This window comes from Cylas formicarius, unplaced genomic scaffold, assembly GCF_029955315.1.
Source record: "Cylas formicarius isolate icCylForm1 unplaced genomic scaffold, icCylForm1.1 PGA_scaffold_8__14_contigs__length_24414737, whole genome shotgun sequence".
Taxonomy (NCBI): Eukaryota; Metazoa; Arthropoda; class Insecta; order Coleoptera; family Brentidae; genus Cylas; species Cylas formicarius.
This window is the reverse complement of record NW_026844361.1, coordinates 3,264,375-3,279,756: the sequence shown is the minus strand read 5'-3', so window position 1 is coordinate 3,279,756 and position 15,382 is coordinate 3,264,375. Positions and strand designations below refer to the sequence as shown.

General features: G+C 38.1%; 1 protein-coding gene across 9 annotated transcripts in view; it reads left to right on the top strand.

Moving 5' to 3' along the window:
- The window catches only part of LOC132706261 (potassium voltage-gated channel subfamily H member 6), a 249,497-nt gene that overhangs the window by 218,590 nt on the left and 15,525 nt on the right, over positions 1-15,382 (top strand). For 8 of the 9 annotated variants that reach the window (XM_060677490.1, XM_060677489.1, XM_060677491.1 and 5 more), the window contains 6 exons: positions 2,346-2,587; positions 5,567-5,876; positions 9,116-9,452; positions 9,522-9,681; positions 14,582-14,692; positions 14,965-15,033. In XM_060677490.1, the coding sequence (XP_060533473.1) occupies positions 2,346-2,587; positions 5,567-5,876; positions 9,116-9,452; positions 9,522-9,681; positions 14,582-14,692; positions 14,965-15,033 (1,229 nt within the window). The remainder of the gene's footprint in view (positions 1-2,345; positions 2,588-5,566; positions 5,877-9,115; positions 9,453-9,521; positions 9,682-14,581; positions 14,693-14,964; positions 15,034-15,382) is intronic. The other variant, XM_060677492.1, reaches the window with a different exon arrangement.

Sequence of the window (15,382 nt, the reverse complement as noted above, 5' to 3'; positions counted from 1 at the left end):
CATTAATAGATACTACCCCTTAAACTCAATCACCCAGTATAGGGTTGTTATGGTCTATACTGAGTGTTTTCGGATTTATGGCCGTTTTTTCGTCAAAAATGCCCTGTGTTTGATGCCCTATATTTTTGACAGCTGTAATTTTGTTATGCCAACAATTTTATAAAGTAGTACAGTCATTGCTGATAAATTTATTTATGGTATTCTTAAGGCTCTTTAATATTAATTGAACCTAGATGATATTTTTCGTCGTAAATCTGCTTTTAACGTTATATTTCTTAAGAACTTTTGATATGTATATTTTGAATATAAGGAAGGACAACAGTGACAAGCGTGGGGTCACTATGGTACTTATTGTCGTTGAAAGGTTGTGGCGAAGTGTATTTTGTGATGGAACCCAAAAATTATTAGAAAGAAAGCCAGATATAAGGTGTTTTATTCAGTAAGGGTTCAGTGAAAACTTGAGATAGTTTTGCTGTTCTCTAAATTCGTCCATAAATATATTCGCGAGGATTGGTGATAATGGATAATGGAGAGTAGAGTATCATCAACAACAGAACAGCAGAATTTTAAAAACCTGATCAAAACTATGTATACAAAATTATCAATGTATGCGCTATTTTTACTCTGTATCCGCGAGTAAGGCATCCATCTAACACATCATAAAAATATATCGTTATCTTTAACAGTTTAGCGTGCTCAGTTTTTAATCATTCGTGTTTTGTTAGTTAAACTTGATATATTGCAAATTTTAATTCACTTAATTTCATATTTAACCATTGGCCGCAACAAAACTATATTGAATTATCTGATGTCTACTACTATAATAAAGAAACAACACTTTTTTGGTCATAACTATAAAGAAATCTGATCTGAAATATCAGCTAAAGTGAAATTGCAAGCTCTATCTAGCCACTCAGCAGAGCGTGTTTCACAGAATGAAGTCTTAGCGATGTTGACAGAGGAGGAAAACTCTACAAACAACGTTTTCAAAATCAGGACAGTTCTGATAAAAGCAACTTTTTAAAATCTTTAGTACCGCTTCAGTTGATTTCTGGAGATATACACTCAAAATCAAAAAAATATTTGGCAGAATCCGGGACCATGATCTCCCAGATTTTGTCATCCCATCAGAATCCATTTTGTTGAAGAAACGGAGGAAGAAACAACCACAGAGATAAACCACATTGCACATCAAGTTAACAAAGTTACTTGGACTAGTTCTACTAAAAAGCAGTTCAGTTCTGTAAATTTGATGAATTGTTAGATCGACAAATGGACACTTCAACTTTTAGTTTTGGAATCCCTGTATTACAGGCTTAATCGGGTTATGTCTTATACATTACGAATAAAGGACTGGCAAGCAAGAGGAGAGCAAAATAAGATAATAATAGTCGAAAGAAAACAGCAAATTCAAAGAACTTCCAGCCAAAAATTAAGGCTGTTAGTAGATAAACCTAAGATTCGATAGCACAAACGACGGCAATACAGTGAAACGCTTTTCTGAGAACCCTGAATTGTCTTCAAAAGTAGCTGGCATAGGTCAAGAGGTTATTTCAATTACATTCCACATAAAAATAGATTTGTTTAACGAATACTATCTATGGACAGCCAAATTGCTTCTTGCGAAATATCCTTGGTATAACATGCCGACTACGGTACATAGAATTCTATTTCATTCGCCTGAAATAATGAAGTCATTTCTGCCACCTATTGTTCAAATGTTTCAAGTAACACAAGAGGCATTAAAAAAAGGGCATAAAAAATACCTTGTAGGGTTTTCATGAAAGTTTTCTAGAGAGCAAACAATGGAAGACGTTTTAAAAAACGTGTGTTATCATTTGACCCTTTAATATAAGTTTTAGAACGCTACCAAAAAAGAAAATTAAATATTTTGATACAGAAGTCATGAAATGAAATGGAAGTACATTTCAAGTAAGTGTTATTTTCATTTTTCTTTAATATTTTCATGCTAATGTGGATATAAGTTATCTTTCGCACATGAAATGAGTGTTTTTTTTGAAAAGTGATACCAAATAAACATAATTTATTATGCCTGGAACCTTGATATTATTTAACAATTGCTGCCTTGATCCCTTTTGCTAATGCTTGTAGGTAACTAGTTTTATAGTTTTTTTTTGTTTTTATGTTTTTATAGTTATTTAAAAAAAGCTTTTTACCTAAGTTGGTGTTTTGTCATATTGCTATTTTTGTTTATATTTATATTGTATCTTTTTTTTGTAAAAAATTAGCTGTACGATATATAGAATACTTTCTCGCTGGCTGGGTTGAATCGCCTACCGTGGTACGTCAAAGCCAATTGACGCGGCAACATCGGTTTGTCACAGGTACGCCATCGGCAATGCCGAACGGCCGGTACTTCACGCGAAAATCGGCTGGCTCGACGTGCTGGCCAACGACACCCATCAGCATTACACTGTCAACGGCACAGGCGGGCCCAGCATCAAATCCCGTTACGTCACCGCCTTGTACTTTACGTTCACGTCGCTGACGAGTGTGGGATTTGGCAACGTCGCGCCCAACACCGACGCAGAGAAGATTTTCACGATATGCGTCATGCTGGTCGGCTGTAAGTACAGTAAAACTCACTTGTAACGTACACGCTTATTACGAACCGACGGTTATAAAGTATCATGTAAAAAGTCCCGACAATTATTATGACGTACTCTAATGTCAACCTCCGAAAATAGCATTATATAACGTACTTTTAATATCAGAGGAAGATGATTTACCTCTCAACCAGTGGCTTATCAAATAATCTGAGTTAGATGAAGGCAACTTGCCCTTAGGCGTTTGAGTAACCAAAAATAGTTCAATATCAGTCCGTTAGACGCTTTTGTTCAAGTAGACAATGATATTGCGGCAACCAATATGCCACATTGTACAGATTAATCAAACTGAACAGCTGGAAAGTAGTGATGGAGATGAAGAAGACATAGAAGTGCCGGTATTACAAAATATCGTATCTCTGGAAATGGAGACCTATTTACAGCAAATTATTCCTATAAATCGCCAAAAGCAAAGTCAGACACACCGGATATTTTTACAAAATAGTTTTTCATTTTATTTTTGTACAATGTACATAGGACACAAAATACACACTTGTATTTATATGTATTTTAAAATCGTGTATTTTCTTTCTTATTTTCTAACGAACTTTTGATATAACGTACTTATTATTAAGTTCCCAGCTGGTGCGTTATAACCAAGTTTTACTGTATGTGGATCGATGCCTTTATATCCGAACGATGAAGCTGGATCGAACACTGAAATAATAATTTCGACAAATAATAAATTACAATAGTTCAGATGTATATCTGTTTGCTGATTTCCACAATCACGCTTACAAATAAATACCATCATTTATTAAGACACACAGTGTGTCCAAGCGAAGGAGGTCTATCATATTGTATAAGATACGAAGATGGTTAAATTAGAAAAAAGTAGCTACATTTAATTTTTTTCTGGTGTTATCATTTTCAACGATTTTCAAGCTAAATGGGTAGATCACGCCAATTAAAAAAAAAGAATGTTTAAAGAAGTGACCTTTATTTTCCAAACGCACATAACACCTTGTAACCGTCGAATTTAAAACATTTCTTAGCATATCAGTTTAACGAGAACCAGTCGTCGTAGTTGACTCTCGAGTGGAGTGAGGTCCGGCGAACCAGGGGGTCACGAAACTGCTGATACGGTTTGAAAATTTTACTTTATCTTTTGAGCATTATACACATCATTAGGCTATCATAGCACATTTTGACAAAACAAAGTTTGTTTTGACGTCCGATATGGGATGCAAATTCTTATGCAGTAATAAAAATTAATACGCATATTTTTAAGAGTTGAGTGTTTTTTCCTTGTGAATATCGAATGGTTCGATTTACCTACCTGCTTCATGAACTGTTTTAGGCAAAGGCGTAAGAGTGCGTATTTCTGTTGCACTGTCATTGCGTGAACCACCTCATAATTCCAAGAAAAGGGTATCAATCTATTCTTAATACTAAAAACTCTTGCGTTAGGCAGCCATTACTGTTTGTTTGAACACAAAATTATTGTAAGCAATAAGAGATATTCTCTTTGGTAAATTTGTGGAGATATCTTGCAAAAAATGTATGTTATGCCTGTATTATATAGGAATTAGTGTATTCAGTATTTTGTTCAATTTTATTGTTTTTGTCGTTGATTGTTCTCGTTAGTTGGATTTAGGTAAATTCAAGAATTGTAACAAATTTAGATGAATATGGATACTAATCAGCAGGGGACTAACATTTAAACATAAACAGGACAAGAAGAAACACTTGGAAACAAAACAATTAATATTTTGTGCAATCTCCATTCGCATCTATCACAGCTTCAAGTCTTCTGCTCATAGCCATGAAAGATGTTATGCAGTTTTCTGCAAGCGACAATTCTTCCCAGAAAGCATTTTTTTTGTACTATTAAGAACTTGTAGTAATGTTGTCCAAGGGTTTAAATTTATAGAATATGCTAAAAGCAGCACTGCTGGGCTCGGATTACAGAAGAGTCTACCATTTTTCTATAACACGAGGAAAAAGAGAAAGTAACTCCCAAATATTTAACAAAGTATCTTTCTTCTTCTTCTAGCGCCACAGGCTTAGGTAGCATGTAGGAACACAAACGTTTATTAGAGTACATTAAGTAGTGCCCCATCTTTTGCGCTTCTAACCTCCTTGTAGTTTACACTAGTCCTTTATATTGAAAAGCCAGGAATGCTATTTTCTGCTGGGGCCTCTTTTGCCCTCCATCTTGTAGGCTGCGTAATATGTGTCTCATCAATGCCAGTTTGCTTCAATATTGATATTAGTAGGTATTGGTATTGCCTGACGTCAAGAGCTTTGTAGTTGTATTACAGTATAGCCATTTACATTGGTCTCAATTACGAAAAGCTGTCTTATCCCCATATTTTCATAATCACTACTCTTTAGTAAGTGCGGAAGCCATGAAAAAGTTCTCACTCTTAGTTCGAGCTTCTCAGTAGATAATTTTGCGATTTCCCATTTCTGCGAGAATATGTTAAGACCTTTCAATCCATTATGCCCTAGTACTCCCGAGGAAGTACCTCTTCGTAGGGAGTTTGGATTGTTTCTGAAGCTCAATAAATGAATTGAGCTCCTGGTACTCTTAGTTGGCTGCACCCTAGTAGACGATGAATTGGAGTTTTCCTCTCTTCTAAACACAATCTGCATGTGCTGTGGTCACCTACCCCCATGATATGAAGGTGCATTCTTACTGGTTGACTGTCGTTGCAAATATAAATGTCCGAGTACCCTCTGTTGAGGTTCTCGGCAGCACACATCAATAGCCCATATACTGGAATATACTGGGATAGATCCCCAGAGGCACCGATTTCTGTGTCATATATACCAGTTCATATTTGCAATTCTGAAAGTACAAAAATATCCATCTTACTCTCAGTTAATAACTTAATTATTAGCAATAGCAATCGGATCACAATTTTTAATAATGGACCAAAGATCACGCACGACACTACCATGAACTTACCGTTACTTTCCTGTTTGATTTGCAGCTTTGATGTACGCCAGCATATTCGGCAACGTTTCGGCCATAATTCAACGGTTATACTCGGGCACGGCCCGCTACCACACACAAATGCTGCGCGTGCGCGAGTTCATCCGCTTCCACCAAATACCCAATCCGCTACGCCAGCGTCTGGAGGAGTACTTCCAGCACGCGTGGACCTACACCAACGGCATCGACATGAACTCGGTGCTCAAGGGGTTCCCCGAATGTCTTCAGGCGGACATTTGCCTACACCTGAACCGGAACCTCCTCCAGAACTGCGGAGTGTTCGAAGGCGCTAGTCCCGGATGTTTGAGGTACGAATAAAGAGCAATTGTCCCTTTTGTGATTAAGCGGCTAAAAACATCATTAATAATAAATAATAATTACATATTTTTTATATGGTCTACTTTCTTGCTTCTTCTGAGATTTGAAGTTTGATTGCAATATTGTTTATATGTTATTATAATATTATTTCGCCGTTATGTTTACATAAGCATAAGAAACCAGATATCGCGGTCCATATATTGGACGGGTTTTTGAAACGGGTTCGATTTTATCTGTACAGAATTTTGTTGGCGGTTTTTCAGCTGAGATCTCCCATAAATGACTGCCTAAATTAACCAAAGCAAAATAATTAAGATTCGACTACGCTAATTGGTTTGAAAGTAGTTGGAGAAATTACAATATAAATTTTAAAGACGAAACGTTTTTAGTTTTTAAAGGAACTTTTATGGTATACAAGTTTTACGTGTACAGAGTGTAGATGGCTCTGGTCAGCTAGTTGAGAATAATATAATATAATAATAAATTAATTTAGATTATTTAGTTCAGCTACAAATTGTACCAGGCGATGAGTAGTTGCTTTAGTTCACTTCACCATTACTGTAGATATTAAGATGTCAAAAATTCTAACTCGCTACATGTATTTGCTATTCTTGAATTAAGCTTAAAAGTCACTACAGCGATATAATAAGTGTGAAGAATATATCGACACAAATGCAGCACAGAATTAGAGTGATATTATTTATTTAGGGTGAAACGAATTTTCAAACCTTTTGCATTTATTAAAAGGAAAGAAATACAGCAGTATAACAGCTAGAATCAAACAAGAACAAAATATAACAATGACAATAAATAGAATTATCTGTAAGCACTCAAACGGAACACATCAGAACGAAATGAACGGAGGCTGCCGACAAAAGGATCAAGCTTTTGACAGTTACACTCTTTCAGCATTCTAGTAGGGGGTGAATAAAGTCCAGAAATTACGCAATGGCTAAGTATGCGGAACATTGGCTTATGATAGTTTCTGTAATATGCGTTTAATTGTATGCTATGTAAGAGCTGGAAAATGATACCAGTCATTTAAAATCTTATAGAGGAAAAAATAAATCAGTCTCGAATCTTCTGGATTGAAGAATACCAATATTAAAGGCCTTAGTTATAATACTGTACTTGATCTGATCCCCATATTGATATGTGCGTTTGAAGCCAAATATCTTAAAAATACTATCTGAACGGCTTCGATGGTATCTATATGGCAGGCATAATATGAAGGCCAGACCACAGGTACATACTCCAGTCTAGGGTGAACCAAAGAGATAAAGAGGAGTCTAAAGCATTGTGGAGTAAGTTGCCCACTATTGCGTACAACAAATCCAAGGACTCGCATAGACCTGTTTACCACTTCCGAAAAATGTGCAACAAATCTTAGTCTAGAATCCCAGAAAACACCCAAGACTTTCATGCTAGTGACGGCCTCGATCTCGACTCTATCAATGCTATATCGGTTGTAAACCATACTCAACGAACGACTAAAGCTAGCTAATACTACAGCATTTTTTTACATTGAACGCAAAACTATTAATCTTCGACCACATGCAAACACTGTCGAAGTCTCTCTGAAGCAGCAGAGCATCCTCGCACTATCCAACCCTCCTGAATGTCTTCAAAACATCCGCAAATACACTACAATTCCGAAACTACACTAACAATATTATCAAAATAACTTATCTGCGGACGCCTCTATAATTAGTGACATCGCTCTTGTGAATCTGTACCAAATAGCTGACCTTCCAAAAGTTAAGAAAAACACCTGAAGACAAGGACAGATTAAATATATGCTGTGGTTGCCTACTCAAAGTTCACACGCAATTCTTAATCAAGAACGATGGGCTCCCGTCCGGCCCATGCAAAAATCCACTCTGTAAGTTCATAATACTGTCAAACACATCAGTAAGTGAAACGTTCATGGAGTTGAAGTCTAAACTGTAGTGAAAACTATGATTACGAATCACACCCTCATACTTTTCATAAGTGCCAACAAGCCAACAATATCCTGACCACGGTCGGCAATCTCGGCACCTAAATACATATTACTGGGATATGCACTTGACCTCCACAACCTATTTATATGCTGATGAAATGCAAATATACTTATCATTCTCGGTCAAAGATGTATCTTTGTCTTTCAATGGCATAAATGACGATCTTGAAGCGATTTACCACTTACTTACTATTTTGGAAAAATTCCATGACCAGGAAACATGGGAGATCCAGGATTAACCTCCATTTCCGGAAATTTTTGAATTATGTACAGTGTGTCGATTGTTTGTAAAAATATCTAAAAAACCCTCAAAAATGCCGTTCTTGTAAAACTTGTAAACATTTGGTCCAAACAGTATCGTAAATTGTGAAGAGAGAAAGTTTCAGGTTTCATGTATCCTACAGGGTGCATGAGATACTTGGAATAATATCATTGGAAATCGTTATTACTTGTACAATTTTTCATATTTTTCAAAGTTTTTTGTGACTTTGAATTTCGTCGATAAGTAAAAAACGCTTTATACAGGATGCACATACAATATAATTACGTCGATTTTGCGAAAGTTCCATAGTGGTCCGCAGGAGCACGATAGAAAAACAATGCGTCGCTGTAGCACAAGAAACAGCGAAGCTCATTTAACGCTTTTTAATATAAAAAGCTGCTTGGCGCTAGGCGCGACGAACTTGCCTCGCCCAGCGACGATTTTTCGAAAGCAATCTTGTTAAATTCTGAATATTATAATACATTGTATCGGTGGTTAGGTGGAATAGCGCTGCTAGACCTCGCCACCTGTTGAACTCTATTGTCATATATTGTTGTATTTTAATAAACGCTATTTGTTATTATTATTATGATTATTATTAATATTATTATTATTATTATTATTATCATTAAATTATGAAACTTCATTTCAAGAACACCTTGTATATGAAATTCTCAAAACATTAAACGTATTCAAATATAATCGATTCACATCGTAGTTTCATTGGGTTTGTTTTTCACGCATCTCATTTCTGTTTTCGAGAACAGCGACGCTCTCCAAGCGGACGGTAAAAATACATCAGTTTCACGTAAAGCGACGTATCGGTAAAAACTAATTAAGCGAAAAGCGTATGCGTATCAATCAGCCTGACGTTGTATGTTCAGGAAGGAAGCGTGTTGCCACGTGGCGTGTCAAATCGGACGGAAATCCGATACGCGTCGACGTCAGGTCTTTTTCACTTGCAGGGCCCTAACGTTGAAGTTTAAAACGACACACGCTCCGCCGGGAGACACGTTGGTTCACAGAGGCGACGTCCTCACATCTCTCTATTTCATATCCCGAGGCTCGATAGAGATCCTCCGCGAGGATATCGTCATGGCCATCCTGGGCAAGTACGACATATTTGGCGAGAACCCTTGCATGCACCCGACGATAGGCAAGAGCGCTTGCAACGTCCGGGCGCTGACCTATTGCGATCTCCACAAGATCCATCGGGACGACCTGTTGGACGTTCTCGAGCTCTATCCGGAGTTCTACAACCATTTCCTCAACAATTTGGAAATCACGTTTAACCTGCGCGACGTGAGTTGTTTGAGGAGTTAATGTTTACGCGTCCTCGTCTCGGTGAACATCTCTGGCTTTCCGTTTTAGGAAGAACAGGCCGGGGTTATACCGCGCAGGCCTATGTACCCGCGGGACAAAGAAAGCAGATACTTCAGGGGGGTACCGTCGAGGTCGAACGGATTGTCCAGCAGGGGCAATTCGGTGAACGGCAGACAAGAGTCACAGTATAGCGACGAGTCGGAGTCGGGTGAGTTTATTCTCGATACTACAAATACTTAATGGTTGGAATCTTTTTTAAATAATAGAACTCTTAGTTACCTCTCATAGCGGTTCCTCGAGGGAGCCTGTCCCGTTTTGTGTGTTGAATTTTTTAATGATTTTTTCCCGCTTTTGCTAGCAGTTGCCTAACTCTGATGATGCTATTTCATGCGTATTGCCAGTATAACAGACCATAGAACAAAGTTATTGGTAATGTTATAACTTAGTTAAAACCATTTTGATTAGATCGGATAAGAAGTGTTTATAAAGTGAATGGTAGTGTAGTTATATTTGTAGCCGTTTATTTTTCAAAGAACTTCCACAGGCTACTATAATACTATTTACAAATCGAAGTTGTTGACATTCCGCCAATCAGCTTCTTCGGGGCTCCAGTAAGACTCGTTGATATTCCACCCTGTACCTGCTGATATTCCGAAATCTGAAATCAAACTTTCTCATCTAAATTCAACAATGCTTATCTGGAACATATTTTTCTCCTAACGGTTTAATTTATGAACAAGTGTCAGGAACAGCTAGATGATCTTCATTATCACCAGCCATGGCAAATATTTTTATGGAAGCTTTGAAAAAGAATGCCCTTGCCCTTCCATCTAAAACCGAAATTATGTCAATGTTGATGATAAATCCTTCTAAGGTTTTCTTAGCCATTTAAACTCCATACAGCTCAACATACGTTTTACTATTGATACCACCGATACCTAATGCATTGTCATACGATGATCCGGTTCAAAAATCATAGGTTATCAACTCATTTTGTCTGTTTGTAAATTACACATATCAAAAGTTTTTTAAGATATATAATTTTAAAACCAGATTTACCACTTCTCCGAAACCTACGATCCGTCAATGGCAAAATTTTGATGCCAGGAGCTTATCCTGTCTCGTTCAGCATTTTACCCGGGAAAACACCCCTTGATATTTTTAATTTTCTGGAAGTAAGCATTTCCGAGCCATAAGAGATAAATAGAGTTGTTGGCCATTGCTTCATGAGACATCTTTAGAGATTTATGATGTTTGCATAGACCTTATGTTGGTTTGCAGATGCTTATATAGCTTGTTTTTCCAATAATCACAGGAATAGGCCTTGACCTCTCTTCCTCGAGTCGGAGCCATGTTGCATTTGTGTCATATTTGACAGGTTCTTCCCATATCTCCGACCAGAAATCTATAGAATTTTCTCTTGTCTATGCTAGCTAAACTGTTTATTTTGGGATTTGCGCAGAGTACACTCGTTGGATCTCCGTAGCCTTTTGGCGTATACTTTCAGTTGTTGGGTGTGTGGTTGTCCGGATTAAGTTGTTCGATACTAATGGGCTTAATAATATCAGCCTTGTCAGTTTATGCGATGGGGTTGATATATAAGCAAATAGCTGTCCTAGTTTCTCCCTTAAGTTTTTGATTCTCCGCTCCACGCGGATCTTCCATCTCGGCGTCCAGGTCTCTTGTGCCTTTTGTTTCTTCGTTCTTGTTGGAATTTTGATTCCCATAAATCTTACAACACTTGATGCGGCGCAGTAGATCACAAATCGTATTTGTGCAAGATCATTGTCGTCTCCTAAGCTTTGTTTTACAATTGTCCTATTCGCCAGTTGGGTAATTCACTGGAGAGCACATGTTGATTTTAGTTTAGGGATATCAGGCCAGCACCCTGTCAGGTGCGGGTGTCAACTCGATGTTCTATATCTCGACTGTAGGAGGATGCTCATTATGGGGGACAATAACTAGGCCAGTCATGACTTATTTCAACAGGAGAGAGTAGCTTCTCCGAGATGATAGCTCTTTTGCGATCACAAAGATTTTAGTCATTAACCCTAGCCGCTAGTTCAGGATACATATCGATGAACAGTCGGTAGAATTCTGCGTTGTACATGGTCAGGCTGGTCTCAGCTTCAATACTTTCCATGTAGCAGCGAATCACATCTTTATTCATTTGGGTAGTCCATTTGATTCTCTGTCCACGTAACCCTGCTTTGGTGGTTGGTGAAGCTTCATCCTCCAAAACACTTTCAGCATGAGGATCCTGTTGTTGTGCGACTAGTACTGAAGAATGGTCGGCTGTATTCTGTTCGGGTGGCCCGGCAGGGACCGGCCTGTTCAGTCCTCTACCACTGGTGGCTCGTCTGCTGTCGCGCCAAGCACCAGCTCTGAACGTGCCCTGGCGCTCCCCAGGCAGCGGCATTTTTCCAAGGCAATTTATATTTATCTCCATATTAATGGGTAAACTTGAAAGGAAGGATTAAGGTTTTATAGGCAGTATAGGGGATTTCTTATGGATTGAAAGGATAGCTTCATGTGTGGGTCAGCGGACAGCTGAATCATTTGGTCGCCTTTTGCGACAAGCAGTTGGATACTGTGGGATTATGCTTGTATATGCCAACCCCACACAGCATTAATTATTAATATTATTATTATTATTATTATTATTAATAAATTGTTCATGAAAATTTCTGCAAGTAGTTTTCCTATAATTAATCCGTTTGCAATACAAAATTGACTATTAACTTGAAAATAATTTTGGTCTAAACAAACTATTAGATAAATTTTGTTTCATGATAGGGTTAACTTGTCTCTGAGTAAAAATATTTTCTATTATAATTATTTTGTCGATCTGTGGAATGCTAGGAAATATATTTTGGATGTTCAAAGAAACTAGAATTGCATTAGGAGGAATTTTAACCTAGACTAATAAATTTTTAATAACTTATCTAGTTTTATCTTGTTGAAAGTTTAGTTGTTACAAAAGATACCACAGACCTAATTGGTATATTTATACATTTTATATATATATACGATATACAAGATAGACGTCGGAATACAATATAAATAACTGTGAACATCTTAACATTTGCACAATCTTTGTTAATATATGCCACACATTAATCAATGTATGAATATATCGAACCTAATATTCCGGCAAATATAGTTCAGCAAACTCAGCATGTTTTTATTTCCTTTGTTCACTTGCACCATATTTCGGGTCATAATATACGCAATATGTAAGTATATCTCTCTCTCTCCTTTGCTCTTTACAAACAGTTGGGCAAGACTTCTATGGTTATTCGCCCATTACCGACTTCCGTCGAGGATTTTCGTTTTTGGTCAATGACCAACACGTACGATGAAGAAATATAATATTCCGGCAAATATAGTTCAGCTATATAGAAACTACCACATTAAAGTCAACGTCTGCCAAAAAATGTCCAATGGATTTACACCCAACAAGGGACTCAAACAAGGGTGTTCTGTATCCCCCATCCTGTTCAAGATATATCTTGAACAAGCGTTAAGGATATGGAAGCAAAAATGCAGAAGTATGGGCATTCCCCTTAACAATACAAACATATACACCCTAAGCTTCGCAGATGACCAACTCATAATGGCGCAAGACTACGATGATGTAGAATACATGATGCGAAAACTGATCGAAGAATACAAGAAATGGAGGTTGGAAGTAAACTTACCAAAGACAATGTATATGTGTATCGGTGGAGCACAACGCGACCTCCTCTTAGAGGATGGTCAGGCTAACAAAAGCTGCGAAACCTACAAATACCTGGGAATGTACATATCCAGCAGTGGGACGTTAGACTACGCCATCAAAGAACGAAATACTCACCTTCTTGTGGGACCAAAAAATCACCAGACGAAACAAACACCTAATATACAATATGGTCATTAAAAGCATAGTCACATACAGCAGTGAAATCTGGCCACTAAAAGAAAGAACCATGAGAACGCTGGAGACTTTTGGAGATGAGCGGCAGGAAGGTCAAGAACTGAAAGAGTCCCAAACGAAGCAATTCGCACAACCATGAAGGTGGGCCACACGATTTCAGACGAAATAAGAACAAAACAGTTAGAGTGGTACGGTCACGTCCAAAGAATGGAAGAACAGCGACTGCCTAAACAAATACTCACCTGGACACCTACAGGAAGAAGGAAGAGGGGAAGACCGAGAAAGAGCTGGAGAGAGGGCATCGATAATGAAATACAATGGAGACGACTGGACGAGGACCTATGAAAGGACAGAAATCGATGGAGATTGGGAATCGGACGACGTCGGAGGACGTTTTAAAAACCGATAGATATATATAAATATAGTTCAGCAAACTCATCATGTTTTGCACCATATTTCGGGTAGTTCCATTACTGCCCCTAACTTATTTTTCGCCCTGAATATATTGGGAACTGACAATGATCATAATGTACGCAATATGTAAGTATCTCTCTCTCTCTCTCTCTCTCCTTTGCTCTTTACAACCATCTGGGCAAGACTACTATGGCCATTCGCCCATTACCGACTTCCGTCGAGGATTTTCGCTTTTGGTCAATGACCAACACGTACGAAGAAAAAATATAAAAAAAGATTTGCTCGGCTAGCAAAAAACAATTTTGACCGATACCAACAAAAATCGGCTTCTCCCCGCTTCCACCACGGACCATCGGGGCCCATCCGGCCTCCACACCGGCGTGAATAGGGAAAAACGACGGAACCGACGACGATTATCACTTTAAAACATACACTGAATACTCAAAACACTAAATCCACACAGTGGAAACCGATATCACACTTTTGGAGACGAATAGAAGGGATTCTGTCGGGAGCGAACGAAGGTTAAACCGCCGCGTGCAATGCTCCACCACAGAATCCCATGTAAGTATCTATTTGAATATTACTTTCAGTGTCTTTTTTGCAATCTTATGAGAGTTTCTGTATTGTTTTTTGCGAAATAATTATTATTCCCAACGCGGCAAGATCCTATTGGTCGACAGCTGTCCATCATCCATATAGTTTGATGTTGATTTCAAAAGAAATCGCATCACGTAATAATTTGGTACGGTACCGTAAATTGACCTTTTGTCCTCAGGTCACGGTATCCTCGAGTTTTCAACAGACAAAGCCGGCCAAGACGTGACTCCGCTTAATCTCGATTTCGGCGAAGAGAAACGAAGATCGTCGACGTTGAATTCGATAACAGGTAACCCGCGACCACCTCTCGGTTCATGGGTTTGGGTTTAATTTTTGACGAACATCTTGTTGAAAAACGCGTTGAGCAGTGCGCAGCTTTTTCCCTAGCCGATTCCTTAGAATACGAGCGCTGATTTCTCATATAGCCTATTGCATGCGCGTGTTTGGGCTGTCAATTTTTACCCGATACCGACATTTAAAAATAAAAACAAATAAAAACGATCGAGTCTTTGAAATAATCGTCCCGGCAAAAATTTTCTGCATTTCTATATGTGTGTTTAGGCATGCTATCGCACTTGAAAAGAAGCATCCCGGACCTGCGGTTACACAAAACGCACCAGCCCCTAGTAGGTAAGTTTGACGTTTGACCGTCCGCGTCGGCCACTATCCGCCCTCAATGTTTTATTTTTTCTTTTAACTTTTTAATGCTGTGTTAAGGGATCGAACAGTAAGGTTATCAGACGTAACGATAGCTCTCATATAGCGAACTTCGACGTTCCTTACTTAGTACTATAGTTGAAATAGGAAATTCTCTAAGACGTTTCACACAGTAAATTAGTTTTCTACCGCTTTAATATACAGGGTGTTTTCTAATTGAATGGTAATATTTACGGGGCGATTTTTGGGTCCATTTAAAAAAAAAACTTCAAAATAAAAGTTCAGATTTTCACGAAATTTGTCTTTATCCAATGTGAAGAAA